General features: G+C 42.8%; 1 protein-coding gene across 1 annotated transcript in view; it reads left to right on the top strand.

Annotated features, from left to right (window-relative positions):
- Positions 1-21,339, top strand: part of smpd3 (sphingomyelin phosphodiesterase 3) — a 175,428-nt gene that overhangs the window by 114,287 nt on the left and 39,802 nt on the right. The window contains exon 2 of the mRNA XM_033036131.1: positions 16,851-18,473. Within this exon, the coding sequence (XP_032892022.1) occupies positions 17,139-18,473 (1,335 nt within the window). The 5' untranslated portion in view covers positions 16,851-17,138. The remainder of the gene's footprint in view (positions 1-16,850; positions 18,474-21,339) is intronic.

The raw sequence follows: 21,339 nt of genomic DNA on the forward strand, positions 1-21,339 counted from the left end.
TGTGTATGCTTTCACATAATCTCGGATTTGAAGATATCTAAAAAGATTGCTTGCTTTCAAGTGGTATTTCTCTTGTAGTTCTTGAAAAGAGGTCTCCCACAGTATTAATTCCTAGGTTTTTCCATTGAACAAACACCTTATCTAAAGTAGACGGTTTAAACGAGGGATTGTTAGCAATAGGCAGAAGGAGAGACAAACTTCTCAGTTAAGACTTAATTTCAGCTGTTTCCAGATACGTAGGGTACTGTGTATTATCGGATTTTGCTCATACGTTGATTTATTCAGATGTATTGGAGATAGAAGAATCGAGCCTATGTTAAAAGGCAAACAATCTTCCCTCTCCATTTTTAATCAATTTACCTTAAGACATGTATTGTCCAGCCAGAAAATTATATTTTTAATGTTAGTCGCCCAGTAGTAGAAAAGAAAGTTAGGAAGAGCTAATCCTCCGTTTTCTTTGGATTTGCACAAATGTATTTTGTGTATTCTGTGGGTTTTGTAGTCCCAAGTGAAGTTAGTAATAGTAGAATCAATTTTTTAAAAAACTTTTGGGGAGATATATCGGTATTGATTGAAATAAATATAGGAGTTGTGGAAGGAAGATCATCTTTATGGCATTTACTCTACCTATAATGGAAATAGGGAGTGTTTTCCAGAAATGAATGTAGGCATTTAGTTTAGTAATTAGTGGTGGGAATTTGTTTTAAATAGAGAGGTGTATTTTCTAGTCACATAAACTTCGAGATATCTAAATCTTTCGGTAACAATTCTGGAGGGAAATCTTTGGAATTGAGAAGGATCTTGAGCTTTTATTGGCATAATTTCACTTTTATTCCAATTTATTCTATAACCTGAAAAGTCACCAAATTGTTCTATAACGTTTAATACATTTGGGATACTAACTTGGGAATTAGTAATGTATAAAAGTCCATCGTCTGCATATAACAAAATCTTATTGCTGGTATATCTAGTGTTATAGCCATGAATAACCATATAACAATTACAGCACGGAAACAGGCCAACTCGGCCCTTCTAGTCCGTGCCAAACACTTATTCTCCCCTAGTCCCATCTACCTGCACTCAGACCATAACCCTCCATTCCTTTCCCGTCCATATACCTATCCAATTTATTTTTAAATGATAAAACTGAACCTGCCTCCACCACTTCCACTGGAAGCTCATTCCACACAGCTACCACTCTCTGAGTAAAGAAGTTCCCCCTCATGTTACCCCTAAACTTCTGTCCCTTAATTCTCAAGTCATGTCCTCTTGTTTGAATCTTCCCTACTCTCAATGGGAAAAGCTTATCCATGTCAACTCTGTCTATCCCTCTCATCATTTTAAAGACCTCTATCAAGTCCCCCCTTAACCTTCTGCGCTCGAAAGAATAAAGACCTAACTTGTTCAACCTTTCTCTGTAACTTAGTTGCTGAAACCCAGGCAACATTCTAGTAAATCTCCTCTGTACTCTCTCTATTTTGTTGACATCCTTCCTATAATTAGGCGACCAAAATTGTACACCATACTCCAGAATTGGCCTCACCAATGCCTTGTACAATTTTAACATTACATCCCAACTTCTATACTCAATGCTCTGATTTATAAAGGCCAGCACACCAAAAGCTTTCTTTACCACCCTATCTACATGAGATTCCACCTTCAGGGAACTGCGCACAGTTATTCCTAGATCCCTCTGTTCAACTGCATTCCTCAATTCCCTACCATTTACCATGTACGTCCTATTTTGATTTGTCCTGCCAAGATGTAGCACCTCACACTTATCAGCATTAAACTCCATCTGCCATCTTTCAGCCCATTCTTCCAAATGGCCTAAATCTCTCTGTAGACTTTGAAAATCTACTTCATTATCCACAACACCACCTATCTTAGTATCATCTGCATACTTACTAATCCCATTTACCACACCATCATCCAGATCATTGATGTACATGACAAACAACAGTGGACCCAACACAGATCCCTGTGGCACCCCACTAGTCACCGGCCTCCAACCTGACAAACAGCCATCCACCATTACTCTCTGGCATCTCCCATTCAGCCATCTTGCTACTCCACCATTAATACCCAACGATTGAACCTTCTTAACCAACCTTCCATGAGGAACCTTGTCAAAGGCCTTACTGAAGTCCATATAGACAACATCCACTGCTTTACTCTCATCAATTTCCCAAGTAACCTCTTCAAAAAATTCAAGAAGATTAGTCAAACATGACATCCCAGGCACAAATCCATGTTGACTGTTCCTAATCAGACACTGTTTATCCAGATGCTTATATATATTATCTCTAAGTATCCTTTCCATTAATTTGCTCACCATTGACGTCAAACTAACAGGTCTATAATTGCTAGGTTTACTCTTAGAACCCTTTTTAAACAATGGAACAACATGCGCAGTACGCCAATCCTCCGGCACTATTCCCGTTTCTAATGACAATTGAAATAGTTCTGTCATAGCCCCTGCTATTTCTACACTAACTTCCCTCAATGTCCTAGGGAATATCCTGTCAGGACCTGGAGACTTATCCACTTTTATATTTTTCAAAAGTGTCAGTACTTCCTCTTCTTTGAATCTCATAGTTTCCATAGCTACTCTTCTTGTTTCCCATACCTCACATAATTCAATATCCTTCTCCTTGGAGAATACCGAAGAAAATAAATAGTTCAATATCTCCCCCATCTCTTTTGGCTCTGCAGATAGCTGTCCACTCTGACTCTCTAATGGACCAATTTTATCCCTCGTTATCCTTTTGCTATTAATATAGCTGTAGAAACCCTTTGGATTTACTTTCATCTTACTTGCCAAAGCAACCTCATATCTTCTTTTAGCTTTTCCAATTTCTTTCTTAAGATTCTTTTTACATTCTTTATACTCCTCAAGCACCTCATTTACTCCATGCTGCCTATAATTATTGTAGATCTCTCTCTTTTTCCGAACCAAGTGTCCAATTTCCCTTGAAAACCAAGGCTCTTTCCAATTTTTACTATTTCCTTTCAACCGAATGCCCGAATGTAATCTAATACTCTCTGCAAGGGGTTCTATGGCTAAAGCAAATAACATTGGTGAAAGGGCGCATCCTTGTCTGTTACCCCTGGATAAGTGAAATTTAGATGAAAATTAGATGAAAGAATTTGGTTTGTCAGTATTCTGGCTGTCGGATTAGTATATAACAGCTTCACCCATGAAATGAAGTTTTCTCCTAATTGGAATTTTTCAAACACTGTGAAAATATAAGCCCATTCCACTTGGTCGAAAGCTTTTTCTGCGTCTAGAGAAATAATTGTTAAATCTTCGTTTGTCGTTTTATGCGAGTATATTATATTAAACAAACGTCTCAAATTATAAAACGAATGTCGATTAGGTATAAACCCAGTTTGATCTGGATGTATTAATTTACTAATAAGCAGGCTTAATCTACGTGCCAAAGTCTTGGCTAATATCTTCTGGTCTGTAATATTTCATTAATATCTTTAGGCAGTGTAAGCAACTATCCTTTTTCTGATCTAATTTTTTGAATACTGTGATCCTTCTCTGATTTGCGAAGTTGGCGTGCCAGAAGTTTGTGTGGTTTGTCACCAAATTCAAAGTTTTTTTGCTTGGTATATTGAAATATCCTAACAATTTTTGCAGAAAGGATCTGATTTAATTTAAATTTTAATGCGGCTATCTTATTATGTTTTGCAGTGGTTGGGTCAATCGCATTTTCTAAGTCAAGCTGTTTAATCTGTTTTTCTAGTTCCAATTGTTCTGACCTGTTTCTCTTGTTTTGAAAAGCTTGGTAAGAGATAATACAGCCTCTGATAAAGGCCTTTGAAAGTTTCCCACAATAATGTTGCAGAAATACCAGGTGTATCGTTTGTCTCAAAGAATATTTTCATCTGTAGCTTCAGATAGTCACAACAACTTGGCTCAGTTAGTATTTGTGGGTTGAATCTCCAGAACGCTTTTTTATTATACATTCCTTCTAATTTTAAGGAGAAAGTTAATGGATAATGATCCAAAATGATATTATTGTGATAGGGTTATAGGTAAAAGGGATAAGTTTTGCATCCACCAGGAAATATACGTTGTATACGTTTACAATGTATACGTTTTGTGAACAATGTATACAACGTAGACAATGTATACGTTTTGTGAACGCCTGAATAATAAGAGTATTCTCTTCCAGATGGGTTGGCAATCCCCCATACGTCAATAAATTATTATTTAATGCAGGTTATTGATAATCAAAAAATCAAAGGACGCTTATATGAGAGGGATTACATTGTAAAGATACAGGGAAATAAGGAAGGGGTAATAGTAGTAATGGGATTGCTCCTCTGGGAGCCAGCATTGATTTGACAGTCTAAAATAGCTCTCTTCTGTGTTGTTATAAGCTTAGATAAGTTACTAACCAATTCACTCTGTCGTTCTCTGCACTCATGACAGGTCCTATCAGCAGTCATCAGTGCCTTATTCTTACAGTAGAGACCAGTGTCTTATTCTTACAGTTATAGGGCTGCACATAGAGTTGAATGTGAGATGGCCTGCAGCAAAATTCCTGCCTGGATAGGTGTCACTCTTTGAGTGAGAACACGCTGAGCTTTACTGAATCTTAGACATATACGAATTGTCAAAGAGGGGATGTCGGCAGTTGTAAAGTGTGTAACATGGATAAATCCCCAGGGCCTGATCAAGTGCATCCTCGGACCTTGTTGGAAGCTGGAAGAAAGTGCGGAAGACCTTGTCGAGATATTTACATCAGCTTTAGCCATAGGTGAAGTTCCAGAGATAAGAGGGTGGCTAATGTTGTACTTTTATTTAAGAAAATGCAGCAAGAATAAGCCTAGGAACTACAGGCCAGTGAGCCTGATGACAACGTGAAAAGGTTGTTGGAGGGGTTTCTGAGAGGCAGGATCTATCAACATTTGGACTGGCAGGGACAGATTGGTGATAATCAACATGGCTTTCTGTGTGGAAAAACCTATCTCAAGAATCTGCTAAGAGGTTTTTGAACAGACCACCAAAGGATTGATGAGTAGAGGAGGGAAAGTTCTGGGAAGGGGTTGAGCTGGCCAATTGGTTTCAAAATTGGCTTGGAGAGGGAGTCAAAGGGTCATTTTAGAGGGTTGATTTACTGAATAGTGGCCTGTGATCAGTGGTGTGCTGCAAGGATCACTGATGGGTAGACAAAATGTTTAAGAAGGAACTGCAGATGCTGGAAAATCGAAGGTAGACAAAAATGCTGGAGAAACTCAGTGGGTGAGGCAGCATCTATGGAGCGAAGGAAAAAGGCGACGTCTCAACCCGAAACATTGCCTATTTCCTTCGCTCCATTGATGCTGCCTCACCTGCTGAGCTTCTCCAGCATTTTTGTCTAGCTACTGATGGGTGGACTGTTTGTCTACATTAAAGATTTGGATGACAATTATAGGCAACATTGTTTGCAGATGACAACAGCATTGGAGGTATAATGGAAAGTGAGGAAGGATACCAACGTTTATAACAGGATCTGAATCAATTGGGTCAAGGAATGGCAAATGACATTTAATTCTGACAACTGTGAGGTGTGACACTTTGATCTATCAAACCAGGGCAGGACTTGCACAGTTAATGGTAGAGCCCTGGAGAGTGTTGTGGAGCAGTGAGATCTAGGAGTACAGGTGCACTATTCCTTTAAAGTGGCATTGCAGGTGGAGAGGATGATGACAAAGGCATTTGGCACACTTGCCTTCATTGGGAATGATACAGAGTATAAAAATTGGGACATCATGATACAAGTAATAGTTGAGAATATATTTGGAGTGCCGTTCTGGTTGCACACTTATTGGAAATGGGTTATTAAGTTGGAAATAGTGTAGAAAGGATTCACCGTGTATTACCTATACAGTACTTGCTTACTTGAATAAGAAGGAGAGGCTGGATAGGCTGGGACATTTGTCTTTGGGGTGAGGAGCATGGATAAAGGGAATGCGCACTGTCTTTTTCAGAATAGAGGATGCTAAACCTAGAGAGCATCTATGGAGCGAAGGAAAAAGGCCTTGTAAGGTGAGAGGAGAGAAATTTAAGAGGTACCGCAGGACAACCTTTTCCCTTGGAGGGTAGTCTGTATCTAGAATGTGCTGTCAGAAGAAGTTGCAGCAGCGGATACAATTACAACTTTCAAAAGACATTTGGACAGATAAATGCAAAGGAAGGATTTAGAAGGCTATGAGCAAACGTGGCAAATGGGACGAGCCCAGAATGCCAACCATGGCATGGACAAGTTAGGTCAAAGTGCCTGTTACCATGCTGTAGAGCTCTATGATTATATAACTTTGTGAGTGAAAATGTCTCAGGGTTGGCTTTACTAAGTGAGAATGACTCACTGTAAGTATATGTCAGTGAAGCCTTTCCCGAGCTTCACAATGAGTGTTTCCTCACTCTGTATCGGTAAAACTACAGTACATCACAGCATCTCTAACATTATTTTATTCTTTCCAGAAGATTAAACTAGCAGATCTCTTTACCTCCCACAGGAGTCTGCTTCTCCAACAGTCTGCAGCCTTTTAAAGCCTCAGGCATGACAGCTTTTAATCCACATTTAGACAAAATAAGAGCCGGGTTGGGCCACAGAGGTTTCTCCATCTCTCAATAGGATCATGGTTGATCTTTGGTCTCCACTAAACTTTCTTACCTTTTCCCCACTTCCTTTAATTCCCCAGTGGTCCAAACCCTGACTAATTTCAACTGTGCCTGTACTTAATATTTCAGCTTCATCAATACTCTTGGTAGAGAATTCCACAGTTCTGGTTTAACTAATCTTCTTGTCACCTTCTTTAGCTTTGTTTTTGTGTGATCTTTGACCCCTCTCCTAACATTAGCTATTTTAACACAGTCTGTAGAACATTTATGTACTGAATCAGGTAGCCTGCTAGAATGCAATAAGGATATACAGTGTAATGAACAATTACAATAACACTTAATTGACTATCGAAGGATTGTTCCGAGGGGTGCTTATCAAATAGTGCCAAGAGTCATTCAGTTCAGAAACAGAAACTTATTCTCAATCCTAGACCCATGATCTTACCCCTTCCTATCACTAGCTATAACTAGATCTGAAAAGTATGTATTCCATCACATGTTTTGACATGCTGCCGGCTAGAAGCATGTCATTGTACATGGTCCGGGCCTACCCAGTCCCACAGAATACAACTCGGCCGGTAAGCCATCGCTTCCGGGAGTTTTACTCGAGTCAAAGGAATGGATGGAGCCAGTCAGCTCCTCTAGGGTCAGTGGTTGGTCCAGACTCTCCCTCCAGACAGATTTGCAGCAACTGCTCCTTCTGCAGTCGAGAGGGTTGGATGTGAGGGAGGTACTTAGAGAGTTGAAGGGCTGGCAAGCTCGGCTCTTTACCTCCGAATCCTCCAAGATCATCTTCCGATCTAGGGTCCGCCATGTGGAGCAGGATGAGACGTGCTCATGCTTCTTCTTCCATAAAGTTCACAGGGGGAACTGTGTGATGAACAGCCTTATGGAAGAGGACGGATCGGTAACATCCTTGCAGACGGACATGCTGAGGATCTGCAAATCCTTTTATACGGATTTGTACAACTGAAAGGCCCTAGACAGCACCTCCTCCATATATAAATTGTAACATTTTGAGTTATCAACTTTCCCTCTGTGGCTGCAGCACCACAGCGGGGGACTTACCTGTGTTTATGCTTCTGGTCCGTGGCAGGCAGCAAATTGTGGATTGCAGCCCGCTTGGAACTCCCCTTTTCCTCGCCAAGAAAGACAGAGACCTCTGTGTGCAAGTTTGTCTAAGCATTGCAACTAAGTCCAGATGGGTTGAAAAAGAGTCCGAGGTAGTCAAGCCAAGTTGTATCGCACTGCTGAAAATATATTTACACTGTAACATTTAAATTAGATATTAATATTCTCAACCTTCTTAGATTAGATTAGATTAGATTAGATTATTTAATGACCACACAGTCAAGCTGGTGGAATTCAGGTTCAGTACAGGATGTTACAAGGTAGGCTGATTCCCGTCAAACATAACATAAAACACAACATCATACAATATACAGTACATGCATGGGGAGGATATGTGCTGTTATCATAGTGTGTTCAGAATTCGGATTGCGTGTGGGTAAGAACTGTTTTTAAATCGAGATGTCTTGGCGGGCAGTGAGCTGTAGCGCCTTCCTGATGGCAGCAGGTGGAAGATGTGGTGAGCTGGGTGGGAGGGATCAGAGATGATTTTCTTCACCCTTGACACGGACCGTTTGTGATGGAGTGATTCTATTGATGGAAGGGGAGTGCTGATGATTTTGGATGCTTTGTTAACTATGTGCTGTAATTCCCCCCTCCCTTTGTAAACCTGCTCTGCCTTTCTCACCTTCTGAGTTCTCTGCACAGCTCAGCTACAGCTCAATACCCATCTACCAGTCAGCATTGAATATCATTACTCCACAATTCCCTCAACTGCCCTCAACTTCTGAGATCCTGGGTCTCCAGTTTATTCCCTAAACCTCACTTTTCTTTTTATCCCCTGTTTCTTCACGGCGTTCCTTCAAACTCACCTCCTGCGCCAAGCAATTAGATGTCAGCCCTCAATCCCCTTAACGTGGGTCAGCGTGATACTTTGAAAATCAACGTAAAAAGCTGGAAATCTGAACTAAAAACAGAGTACGTTGAAAACACTCATCATATCAGGCAGCATATGTGGAGAAAGAAACAGTTAACGTTTCAGTTCAGATACCCTTCATCAGAGGCATCATAGTTTATATGCTGATATTCTTACACATTGCCATTTTAGTGCGGCAATTCACAGGAGTACTACTTAAGTTCATATTTCATTGGGAGGGGGTTGCATCCCATGATATCGGAAACTCGTGTTTTCACATGTAACTTTGCTTGGGACAACTTAATCCCCCATTGACCATAGAGAGTCAGGTGAGACATTCATCCCAACACAGTCCAACTGCCCTGTCATCACGACTCGTGACGATCCATGCATCCAAAGCATCGATTGCAATTTAATCTTTTAAGGATTAACAAAACTGAATCCTTTCTTTTTATTTAATAAATCGTTGCCTGGCTGTTCCTGAAGAGTGTCTGGTTTCAGTGACGCTGCTAAACCAGCTGTGAGGTTATGATTTAGGGGATAATCTGGGCATCAGAGATATTATCTGCTGAGCTGTACTTGCTGACAGCCCGCTGCGGTGTGCTGTGTGACGGAGAGGCATTTCAGAAAACACGAAGGCTGCCAAATCCGGAAAACTGAAGTACCAAATGTCTGGAGTATATTTCTTTGAACCTGTCAGAAAAATAATTCTGCCAATTAGCTAATTGATACATCGGACGTATTCCTTCCAAACTATCCAACATAATCCACAAGCATTGAGTAATTAATTAAAATAAAGTGGATTTGGCAGCGTTTCCCCATGCTATGTTAAGTTAACTGTTTAAAGCATTGAGCCCCATAACGGTGCAGTGGGTAGAGCAATCATCTTGTGGGTTCAATCCTGACCTTGGGTGTTGTCTGCAGATTCTCACGTTCTCACTGTCACTGTAGGTTTCCTCTGGGTATTCCAGTTTACACCCACATCCCAAAGATGTATTGATTGGTAGGTAAATTTGCCACTGTAAATTACCCCTACTGTGCAGAATCTGGGGGAGGGGGGGGGGGAGAGAGCACATACTTGATGGGCCCTAGGGGTCTGTTTCCATGCTGCTTCTCTCTGTGACAGCCTCTTTTACAGAAAAGCCTCTGTTTATTGAACTCTAGAATGATTTAAAACTATTCCAGTCTTCAGCCTTCTCTATTGAATCAGAATGACAGTAAAGCTGGATAGGTTCCAGAGATTGTACTTTGACCATAATGAAACACTGGCCTGCTGCACAGATGTAGCGTTCAGACTCCCCAGAGCAGCAGAACCTCCTTAGTTCAATGGGATATTATGTTTGGACATTTTGTGCTGTGAAAGCTCTCTGTTACCTGGGTTGCATTTAATTGCATCTGTCTCAGAGTGATATTCTTTAACATTCGTTGAATATTTGGTTGTAAGAATAACTGACAAAAAGATGAAAATGAACATACACCCTTCAACTCAATCAGTTACCAACCCTCACCCCCCGCCCAACCCCCGCTCCCCACAACACCCAACAACAAATCAAGTGACCTGGATACAAACAGTGATTCAGCATTGACCTTATTGGGTTTGCAAAACGTGGAATCCCTAATTCCAATCCATCCTTGAAGGTTTGCCTCTGATAGTTCCCTGCATGCCTGTGCACTGATCCTGCACACTTTTTTTTATTATTTTTAGTTTAGTTTAGAGAAACAGACCCTTCGGCCCACCAAGTCCATGCCGACCAACGATCCTCGTACACTAACACTAGCCAATTATAAACTTGTATATCTTTGGAGTGTGTGAGGAGTGCGGATCTCCCAGAGAAAACCCACGCGATCACGTGGAGAACGTACAAACTCCGTACAGACAGCACCCGTAGTCAGGATTGAATTCGGTCTCTGGTGCTGTAAGGCAGTCAAGGGCCTGTCCCACTTGGGCATCAGTTGCGCGTCATTTACGCGACAGGCCGGTAGTGACTGTCGCGCGAAAATCGTCTAGCAGTGCGACAGTCGCGCGCCAAGTGCTCTCGAGGGCCATGCTTCTTTTGGGAGCCATTTGCGATGTCGTTCGTACTTAGTCCGATCTCTGTGGCAAGGATTTTCCCAGTAAAAATCAATGATACTATGGTGAAAATGTTTAAAAACTATGCGCGCTTTATACCCGGTTGGTCACGTGGTGCGGCGCTCAAATGACACGCAAATGGCGCCCGACGGCGTACGGGCGGCACATGGTTACGGATGTTGATGCACAGTGAAGCATAATAAATTAGCATATGCAGTGTTTGTGCGGCACCATGCGTAACTATGCGTCACCACGCACTATACGTACGCCGTCAGCGTACGTCATCAGTACGTCAGCGTGCGCAAGGGATTCGTTACGCATGTGGCGCACGAGGATTTTGAGTACTGCAAAATCCTGGGGTGCCGCGCGTTACCGCGCATCACTGCATATGCCACCACGCCTCACCATGCGCCATGCATGCGTCATGACACGCCAACCAATTTTTAGGATGTTGCGTAAATGACGCGCAAATGACGCCCAAGTGGGACAGGCCGCTGCGCCACTGTGCTGCCTCAAATGTGGAGGCTACCCAATCTGGTGAACAGTTGCAGCAAATAGCAGTGGATTAGTAAAATGTCAGTGTTAACAGTTTGTGTGGAATAACAAGGTTTCATTCTTTGTTGCCTACTCCCAGTACACACCAGGCAAACGCACCAGGAAACTGTGTACTCATAACCTTGCACGTGTTACCTTTAAATCTGAATGATTTGGGAATGCACAATTTCCCAGTTGTTGCTAGGGTGCCCCAGACAGGTATCCTGCAGATTTTTTTGCCTCATTATTTTTGCTTCTAGGTTCTGTGAAGACAACAGCATGGTTTTAGCTGTCCATATTCCAGAAAATAGGAATTATGTAACAGGATAGAAAGGCTGGCCTTTATGTGACCCACATTAATATTTATTTGTAGCTTTGGATCTCAACACAGAGAGAATGAGAGAGGGAGAGAGAAGAGACTGTTTGTATGATAGAGAGAGAGAGAGAGAGAGAGAGCAAGAGAAAGAAAGAGAGAGAGAGAATAGATAGACACAAAAAGCTGGAATAACTCAACAGGTCAGGCACCATGTCTGGAGAACAGGAATAGTTGATGATTCAGGTTTGTCTTCGGTTTAAACCCGCATCTGTAGTTTCTTCCTACACACGAGAGAGTAAGTACTGGTTTCAGACAACAAAAACAACATATATCTAGATAGCATTTATAACATTTCAGGCAAATCTCAGCTGAGTTAAATTGCTGACCCATAGCTACATCTAAGTGGATAGCTTTAAAATGAAGGTTAAAAGAGGGAAATAAGAGAGTCAGAGTAGGTTAGGGATAAGTTGTGGAGCTTGTCAGAAGCTGAAGGCATTCCCAAGAGCCAGATTTAGGAAGTCATAGAGTTTAGGGAGAGTTGTACAGCTGAAGAGAATGAGAGAGATGAAGTAAAAAAGGGGATCAAATACAAAGATACAAAAACAAACATAAAAAAAGAGAAGCAGGAGCAGGCCATTTAGTCCTTCAAGCGTGCTTCACCATTCAACATGGACACGGCTGATCTTGTATCTTAATACTGTCACTGTATTCCCACTCTCTCCCCGTGTTTTATATGTCCAGAATTGTTTATCTCCCTTGTAAATATAGTTAGTGGCCTGGCCTCCACAGCCTTTTGTAGTATAGCATTCCACAGGTTCATCACCCTCTGAGTGAAGAAGTTTTTTATCATCCCCACCCCAAATGCCTTGCCCTGTATCCTATCACCACTGATTCTAAACTGGTGACTGGTTTCCAAGAACGCTCAGCTTCCTATGTACATTAACATTTCCCAAACTTCCATAATTTACTTAACACTCAGAAACGATACCAATCTTGTTTTCCTCCCAAAGTGGATAACTTTGTATTAATCCACATTCTGATAAGAATTTAAATCTGATTTTTAAAGAGTTATATTAGCTTTAAAGGTGACTCGACAGATTGCTGTTAACCGCCCACTGCCTCAGCCAGACCTTGTGTGCACTTCTGTGGTTGTCTAAGGTCAGAATGATCGGCTACAGAGCATCATTGATACCTCTAAACCCAGAGGAATTAACTATTTAACGAACTTGGCAAAGAACTATTAATGAAACTGTTCATAACTGTGTGACTGACAAAGGCAGCCTTCATCACTCCAAATGAGTGACTGCATTTAATCGATCTCAACAGCGGCTCACTCTTCATTCAGTACTTCTGCACCTTGTCCCATTCGGCTTCATATTAATGAAGGTAAGCTTGTATATTAAAGCTGCTGTAAAAAGTTGCCTTTTTACCAACACAAAGTAATTTAATTCTGGCGCTCTTGTGAAATGTTTCGCAAACAGGCTAAAGCTTTATCTGCTCCCCACCCCTGCCCTGCCCTGCCCTGTCTGGCCACTCCCTGCCTCTTGCTTTGCCTCCCTGCAGCCGTTATCGGTATTAACAGACAACATCAGTTGGAGTGGTGAGGGGTCTATTCCTACGCCAGTGAGTTACAATAAATGGTGGATTAACCAAAGAGTGGGCCTCTGTGAATGATTCATAATCCCACTGGGGAGTGGAAGGATGAATTACTGGATGAAACACTGAAATATTCATTTAAAAGATCTTAGATAAAATGTACACAGGAGGAGACCATTTGGCCCGTCATAATTGCTGACTGAAGAAGAGCTCCCCAGCCTAATTCAACCTCAAGCACCAAATCCTTGGAATTTCAGGTTGTGGCTCGTGAAGTATACAAGCAAGTACATTTTAAATTGTGGGTTCCTGCCTCTACCTCAGGCTTCCTCTGTGTAAAAAAAACAAGTTTCCCCTCAAATCCCCTTTAGAACTCCCTCTCACCTCAATCCTGTGCCTTTTTGTCATCACGACCATGGGAAAAAAAGATTCTGATTATCTGCCTTATATATGTCTCTCATAAATTCATCTACGTCTATCAGGCCTTCCCTTCGGTCTCCTTCACTCAGGAAAACAAATCAGCCAGTGGACTCTTTTCCCATTCCTGAGTTATTGGAAGGAAAGAATGTATAGGTGGTTTGTACTAATTTTCTCTTGTGAATTTGTAACAGATAACATGAGGAGAGATCATTAGGTGTTTTCTTGCTGAACATATGCCCTCTGGAAGCTTGAGACCTTCCTTGGCTAATTGAATATCGTTCTCTTCAGAACAGCAAAGGGAGCTCTTGGAAAGATAACTCATTGCCCTTTCATCTTATCGACATAATCCTCAAAGAAAAATCCGTACTGTTGTCAATATATTATGCATGGAAACGGCCACCGACCCTTTTTCAGCAACCCTTCCTGATTCAGCCTTTTGGAAACAAAAAGATAATGCACACAGTTTCAGTGAACTTGGACTGCTGAGCTGGTCTCGAGGCATGGGACTGAAACTGCCTTCTACCATACACAGCATCAGTCAGTAGAGACATTCACTTCACAGTGGGACGGTGGCAGAGAGTTGGCCAAAGGGCATGGGGTAATGAGGAGCACAGTGAGCATTCAGGATGCCTGCCTATGGAACCGTAGGTTGAGTATCTGATAGTAATTGTTAGGAAGAAGCGCTGATTAGTGGTTAATAGCGGTTTAGAACACATCTATTAGTAATCTAATGGCAGGAGAATGCACACTATATAGTAATGTTGTCTATCAGTGTAATAACAATGTATAATGTTGCTGTACTGTGCAATGCATTAATGATATGTTAGTGCTGTTTTACCACACAACTGCTAATGATATAATGATCATATATTACAAAGATACAGTGCTGGCATAGTGCAACAGAATACACTGATGATATTGTAATATTGGATTTCACTGAAGTACAATATTGATACTGCAATACTACACTGTGGTGCAACACACCAAAGGTACATAATATGCTGTACATAGAATGATGTGTTACTATGGTTTCTTTGATAAGATAGCCCATGGCAACAATGAAAAGAGATGGTGACAAGATGTAGCCCAGTAAACCACTAATGTTTCATAACAGTGGATACAGGAAAAAAAAACTGTATTTTGCTTAAATTATATTAAGATGAACATTAAATGTTGATATAATAGCAGTCACAATTTAACACGGCAATGACATATTACAATGTGGGTGGCACAGCAGCACAGCAAGTGGAGCTGCTGCCTAACAGTTCCAGAGACTTAGGCTCAATCCTGACCTCCAGTGGAGTCTATGTGGGCTTTACACATTCTTGCTTTGATCACATGGGGTTCTTCCGAATGCACCGATTTCCGCCAAAAATCCCAAAGACATGCAGATTGAGAGGTTAATTGCAACAGGGAATAGGAATATGGGGACAATGAAGTAGCATTGGTGTAAATAGATGCTTGAATGTCAAAACAAACCTGGTGGGCATTTCTACCTGCTCCCATGATATCACTGTACAATGTTACCGGTCTAGCCATTTAGATATAACAATAAATACAACAATCAGCTGATCAGGGAACCTCCTTGCGTGAGTTCATCAATTGCCGGCCCCAATTTGCCGACCCTTGTTTTTTCTTGTTTTCAGTGCCCCCCCCCCCCCATCCCCCATACTCAGTCTGAAGAAGGGTCCCAACCTGAAACGTCTCCTATCCATTTTATAGACAATAGACAATAGGTGCAGGAGTAGGCCATTCGGCCCTTCGAACCAGCACCGCCATTCATGTGATCATGGCTGATCATCCCCAATCAGTACCCCGATCATCCCCAATCAGTACCCTGCCTTCTCCCCATATCCCCTGACTCCGCTATTTTTAAGAGCCCTATCTAGCTCTCTCTTGAAAGCATCCAGAGAACCTACCTCCACTGCCCTCTGAGGCAGAGAATTCCACCCTCACCACTTTCTGTGAGAAAAAGTGTTTCCTCGTCTCCGTTCTAAATGGCTTACTCCTTATTCTTAAACTGTGGCCCTTGGTTCTGGACTCCCCCAACATCAGGAACATGTTTCCTGCCTCTAACGTGTCCAAACACTTAACAATCTTATATGTTTCAATGAGATATCCTCTCATCCTTCCAAACTCCAGAGTGTACAAGCCCAGCTGCTCCATTCTCTCAGCATATGACAGTCCCGCCATCCCGGGAATTAACCTTGTAAACCTACGATGCACTCCCTCAATAGCAAGAATGTCCTTCCTCAAATTAGGGGACCAAAACTGCACACAATACTCCAGGTGTGGTCTCACTAAGGCCCTGTACAATTCTGTTGTATTAACACTTATGATATAATCTAAATTATAATGTGGCAGACCATTGAAGTAACAGTGCAGCACACTAGTGATATGATCCTGTTATTTTACAGACTAGCAGAGTAGTTGAGTCATTCCAGATGGATGACATTCTCCTCTCCCTGATGGTTATTGGGATGTGTGAGGCTTCTGACAGTTGGTGATACGGGACCCTCACATTTCAGCCAGCTGTTTATGTGAAACTCAGTCACATGTCTTGACTGTGAACCTCTTGTAGCACAAGCGTTTGTCAGTAGCAAACCTCTCATGTCTCAGATGGTCATTGATTGTGAACCTCTCATGTCTGGTATGATTAGTGTTTCATACTTGGGTGGTTTTGGCCGATAGTAAATTGCTTGTGCCTCAGCTGGTTGTTTATACTGGGCCTCATGCTTCATATAATTGTTGGTAGGGAACATCATGTGTCTCATTGATAGGAAACATTTTGTCCATAGGGAACATCTTTATCCCTCCATGGTAACAATAAAAATAACCTTTTGTATCTTCAGGTTATTGATAATGAACCCTCAAGAAGGGGTTGTTGATAGTGAATGACTTGAGTCTCAGTGGGTCGTTAACAATGAAGCCCTAGTGCATCAGAGATGTTGATAGTGAAGCTCTTGCATTTCAGACAGTTGTTGATTGTGAATCATTCATGCCTTAGGCAGTTGTTGATGCTCCTGTGTTAGACAGTTATTGATTGTCAACCTCTAATAACTCATCTGATTATTCATAGTGAACCTTTAGTGTCTAAGAGGATCACTGCTCATGTCTTGCGATGGGGCTGTACAAATACACTCACTTTCGGTCTGAATTCCAGGAGAACAGCCACGTAAAACATAAACGCATCTGTTGAGCACCTGTGCCACGGGTATTGTAAGCATTGTATTTAACAGAATGGAAATATAACCACCCTCTGTGGGCATAACGATGTCTCTGATGATTTCCCTTTCTACTTTTCCTGCAGGTGCTTTCCTGCTGCCATTCCAAGAAATGAGGTTGGAAGCAGAAATATTTCCCATGGACTTTGGATGGATCAACGGAGACCAAACTTGAATGGAACCTATGTGTGCCGATTTGTGAGACGCCTCTCATTAATCACAGCCATTTATCCTTCTTCATATACCCTTGAAAAGAAAATGATGAAGTTGTCTCCCAGATGATTAATGCCAGGATCATCTGAGATGTTCATTGACACAGTGATGGCTCGGGCATGATGTAGGAGCTCATAGATTGCAGCCATCATTCTGTTGCCATGGTTTTGTACACGTCTGCTTTTCCAAATTCCTTCCTACAGACCCTTCACTCCCTGGCCTGGGGGCTCATATTCCCTTGCTACTGGTTTGCCGACCGGTTGTTGGTGTCCTTCCTGCCTACCACCTATGAGAAACATCAAAGGGGAGATGATCCATGCTACCTGAGGGCACTCTGTCTCACCATTGTCATTCCTGTCTGCCTGGCTTTGCTGCTCACCTCCCTCCCATTCGCACTGGTGGGTTTTGTGATCTGGGCCCCTCTCCAGTCTGCCCGCAGACCCTATGTTTACTCAAAGTTTGAGGATGGCTCTGAGGCCGGTGGGGCAACAGGGCCGGGCAACTGGAAGGCATTGGGTGGCAAGAGCTTCTGCTTCGCCACAGCCAATGTCTGCCTCCTGCCTGATTCTTTGGCCCGCTTCAACAACCTCTCCAACACCCAGCTGAGGTCCTGCGAGGTGGGCAGGAGAATCCGGAACGGTGCCAGCCGGCCCCAGATTAAGATTTACATCGACTCCCCGACCAACACATCCATTAGTGCTGCAAGCTGGAGCAGCCTGGTCTGCCCGCACCCCAGTGAGAACAACCGGGCAAACAGCACGGGGATCAAGAGGACTTCCTCCATGGATTACAAAGGGGACAACTTCATTGGAAACTGCAGCGAGGACAGCAAGGACTCCAAGCTGGGCTGGGAGCAGAGCGATGGGGACAGCAACTCCTGCATTGTCCGCATCTGCAGTGAGGAGGCAACGTCTTCGGCTGGCAAGGAGGCAGACGCCTGCAGTGTGCAGGTCACCATAACCCAGCCCATGGAGCCGGGAGAAGTTGAGACTGAGGACCAAAACGACCAGACCCTAAACCACAGGCAGAAGGAAGGAGACAGGAGCAGCCTGGATAGCAACAATACGTCCAGAGAATCCCTGATCAAGTTCAGGATCATTGATGGGATGACAGACAGTGGCACCACCTCCAATAACAAGTTTGTCCACAAGGCCTCGGTCATGAAGAAGTCATCCGTGAAGAAAAAGAGACACCATGGTGAGAACTTTGACCATGAGCTGTCGGCCTTCTTTCCCGCCAACCTGGACTTCCTCTGCCTGCAGGAGGTCTTCGACAAGCGATCGGCGGAGAGATTGAAAGCGCAGCTGAACCCCTACTTCCAGTACGTGCTGTACGATGTGGGGACCTACGCTTGGCAACGCTGCTGCAGCTTCAAGTTTTTAAACAGCGGCCTCTTTTTTGCCAGCCGCTACCCAATTTTAGACGTTGAATTTCAGTGCTATCCCAATGGGAAAGGAAGCGACTCGCTGGCAGCCAAGGGAGCCCTTTTTGTAAAGGTAGGTGTTATGGGGGGGGAATGTCTATTGATCACCAGAGGGCCAGAGGAGGCTCAGCAAAAGGTCAGAGCATTGACGGGACTGAACGCAGACTCCACTCTGGGATGGAGGTTCTGACAGTGAGTTACATGCAGGAGGATGCGACTAAGTGGCACCATACCTCAGAGGGATTGTCTAGCTAAACCTTCACTTTGGAGGGAGAGAGTGAGGTTATAGTTAAGAGATATTTAGTGCACAACATTCAGGAGGGAGATGACAGACAGGATGCTGTAATTGAGTGAGCACACTCAGGGGGGGGAGGGGGGGAGCACACTCGGATAGAAAAATAGGGTGAGACTGTGCTCGGAGGGGAGAAACTAAGTGACAGCATACTCAGGGAGAGAGATTGAATGATGCTATAGTCGGGAGGGCAGACTGACTGACACTATTCTCGGGAGGGAGAGACATAGATGCACTCGGGAGGGAGAGGCATAATGATGCAAATGAGGCAGAGTGATTTTGCGCTTGGGAGCGAGAGACTGTAACACTATGGGAAGAGTGACTGAGTGACACTAGAAGAGAGACCAATTGACCCTACACTAGAGAAGAACGATTGTGTGACACTCCTCTTGGGAGCAGACGAATTGAGGGAGATTACACTCAGGAGGGACTGTTAGAGCAAGATTACCCTCAGGAGCTAGAGATTGACGATACTATGCTTGCGACCTGGGATCTGGTGATAAAATATTCAGGAGGGAATAAGTGAGTGAGACCACAGCCAGCAGGGAGAAACTGTGTGCCTGGGCACTCGGTAGAGATTGACATATATGCAGGAGCAGAAACTAAATGGGAATACCATGGAAGGGAGTGCCTGAGTGAAACAGCATTCAAGAGGGAATGGGTGAGTGAGGCTACTCTCAGGAGTGTGTAACTGACACGTCAGGAAAGAGGAACAGAGTGAGAGTGCACTGTGATGGCTCAGTGTTTGCTGGGTAGCCCCATCTGAAATATATGAATGAGTTGAACAAATTTTTAGTATGTGCAAGAGTTACATAATACAAGAGTGTATTGGTGCTCAGTATCAGTAGGCACAGGCAGTCTTGCTGCCGGATGTGTGAGACAGGTCTCTGATCTGCTCAATGCTTCAGATCGCACACACGAGCGGTCGAAACAATGTCAGTCCACTTAACCAGTTTGCTTTTGATACATTCCTCATCCTTGCCACTTGGCAACACATCCAGTAATGGCCCTTCAAAACGGCTTTGCATATTATTATCTCTTTCGGTCTAGCAACTTTGTCTGAGAACGTTGAAAAAGCACAAACAGGGATGCCTCAAAAATATTGAAATGATCAATGAAATATTTTACAAAAATATTTGTGATAAGAAAATTCTTAGAAATCAGATGAGGTTCCCAGTGAAAGACGTATAGTGACTCACGTACTGATACAAACTATGAGCAGGAATAGGCCCCTCAAACCTGCTCCCCCATCTCAAAGATTACGACTAATCGGAATGTAACTTCAACCTACATTCTAGACCCTTCCTGGTAATCTTTCACCCTTTTCCTATTTTTCCATATTTTCTTACAACATGGAAGGTTTCGTGTTCGTGTTCGTGTTCGTGTTCGTTTTCTAGGTCTGCACAAAACTTGAGAGTCTCTAATTTACAACAGAAGTCTTCAATGCTTTGCTCAATGCTGGCAGCAATACTACTCAAAATGGCTGCACACACACACAGACAGGAGAAAACTATATACAAAACATCTCCCTTGGTCCTGTGCAGCGCCACCTGCTGCACGGAAGGAGCAACGGGTCCTCCCACCCCACAGTCCACCAAACATCACAGAAGGTGGCCTTTTGGCCCATCAAATCTCTGCTGTTTCCAGAGTAATGCATTAATCTCATTTTCTTTTTATTTCACTGTAACCTACTCACTTCCACATACCAAGTGTATCAAGTAACTATCTACTTATCTATTAAGAGTATTCAAAGACTTCACTATCCTTTGACGAAGAGTTTCAACAACTTCCTGAGAAAAACATGTTTCTCTTTGTCTGTGTCAGAGGAAGATCCCCTAGTTTTAAGCTGTGAGCTCTTGTTCTAGATGTTTCCACAAAGGAAACATCCTCCCCGCATCCATCCTGTTAAGACCCATCAGGAATGTCCGTTCCAATCAAGTCCCTTGTCTCAACCTCCAACTTTATTGGAATGGTGGTGATATATACTGTATGAGTTGCACCAAGTCCACAATTTCTGTTACCAGAAGAAATTAGTGGGACAGTAAGCATAAATTTAAATCGGTGTTTATAAGAAGCAGGAATATTTTTAAGTAAATGCTAAATTGTTCCATGAGATGAGAAATAATTAAAAAAATTGAGTTAAGCTGAAAGGTTAATGGGCAGGGACTGAGGGATAGATTGAGGATCCCCCAGGGATATGTGAATAAATAATAGAAGACTATAAAAATGAGATTGCAGGAATCTGTTGGGAATGCATTTTGTTGGCAAGTGCCCTACATAATATTAGTTTCCAAACAGAGCTGACCCAAGTAATTAGAAGCAGCTTTATTTAACAAATGGATTAGGGAATTTCTTGGAATGTATAATTAAAGGTGAAATTGCCAAGATAAAAAAATAATTTGAACTGGCCAACAAGGTTTTTCAAATGAAGGATGTTACTGGGTAATCCTGAAACAGGCTGCCTCCTATAAATGGAGAGTTGCTCAAAACCCACGATTCTTGCTCCAGATCCTCTCTTTCTGACACTGATTCACGGGACCCTGTATCTGCACAGTGATACCCAAAGGTGTGCAGCACCCACCATTCGATGCCACTGAGTCATACAGCGTGGAAACAGGCCCTTCGGCCCAACTTGCCCATGCTGACC

Source organism: Amblyraja radiata, chromosome 17, assembly GCF_010909765.2.
Source record: "Amblyraja radiata isolate CabotCenter1 chromosome 17, sAmbRad1.1.pri, whole genome shotgun sequence".
NCBI lineage: Eukaryota > Metazoa > Chordata > Chondrichthyes > Rajiformes > Rajidae > Amblyraja > Amblyraja radiata.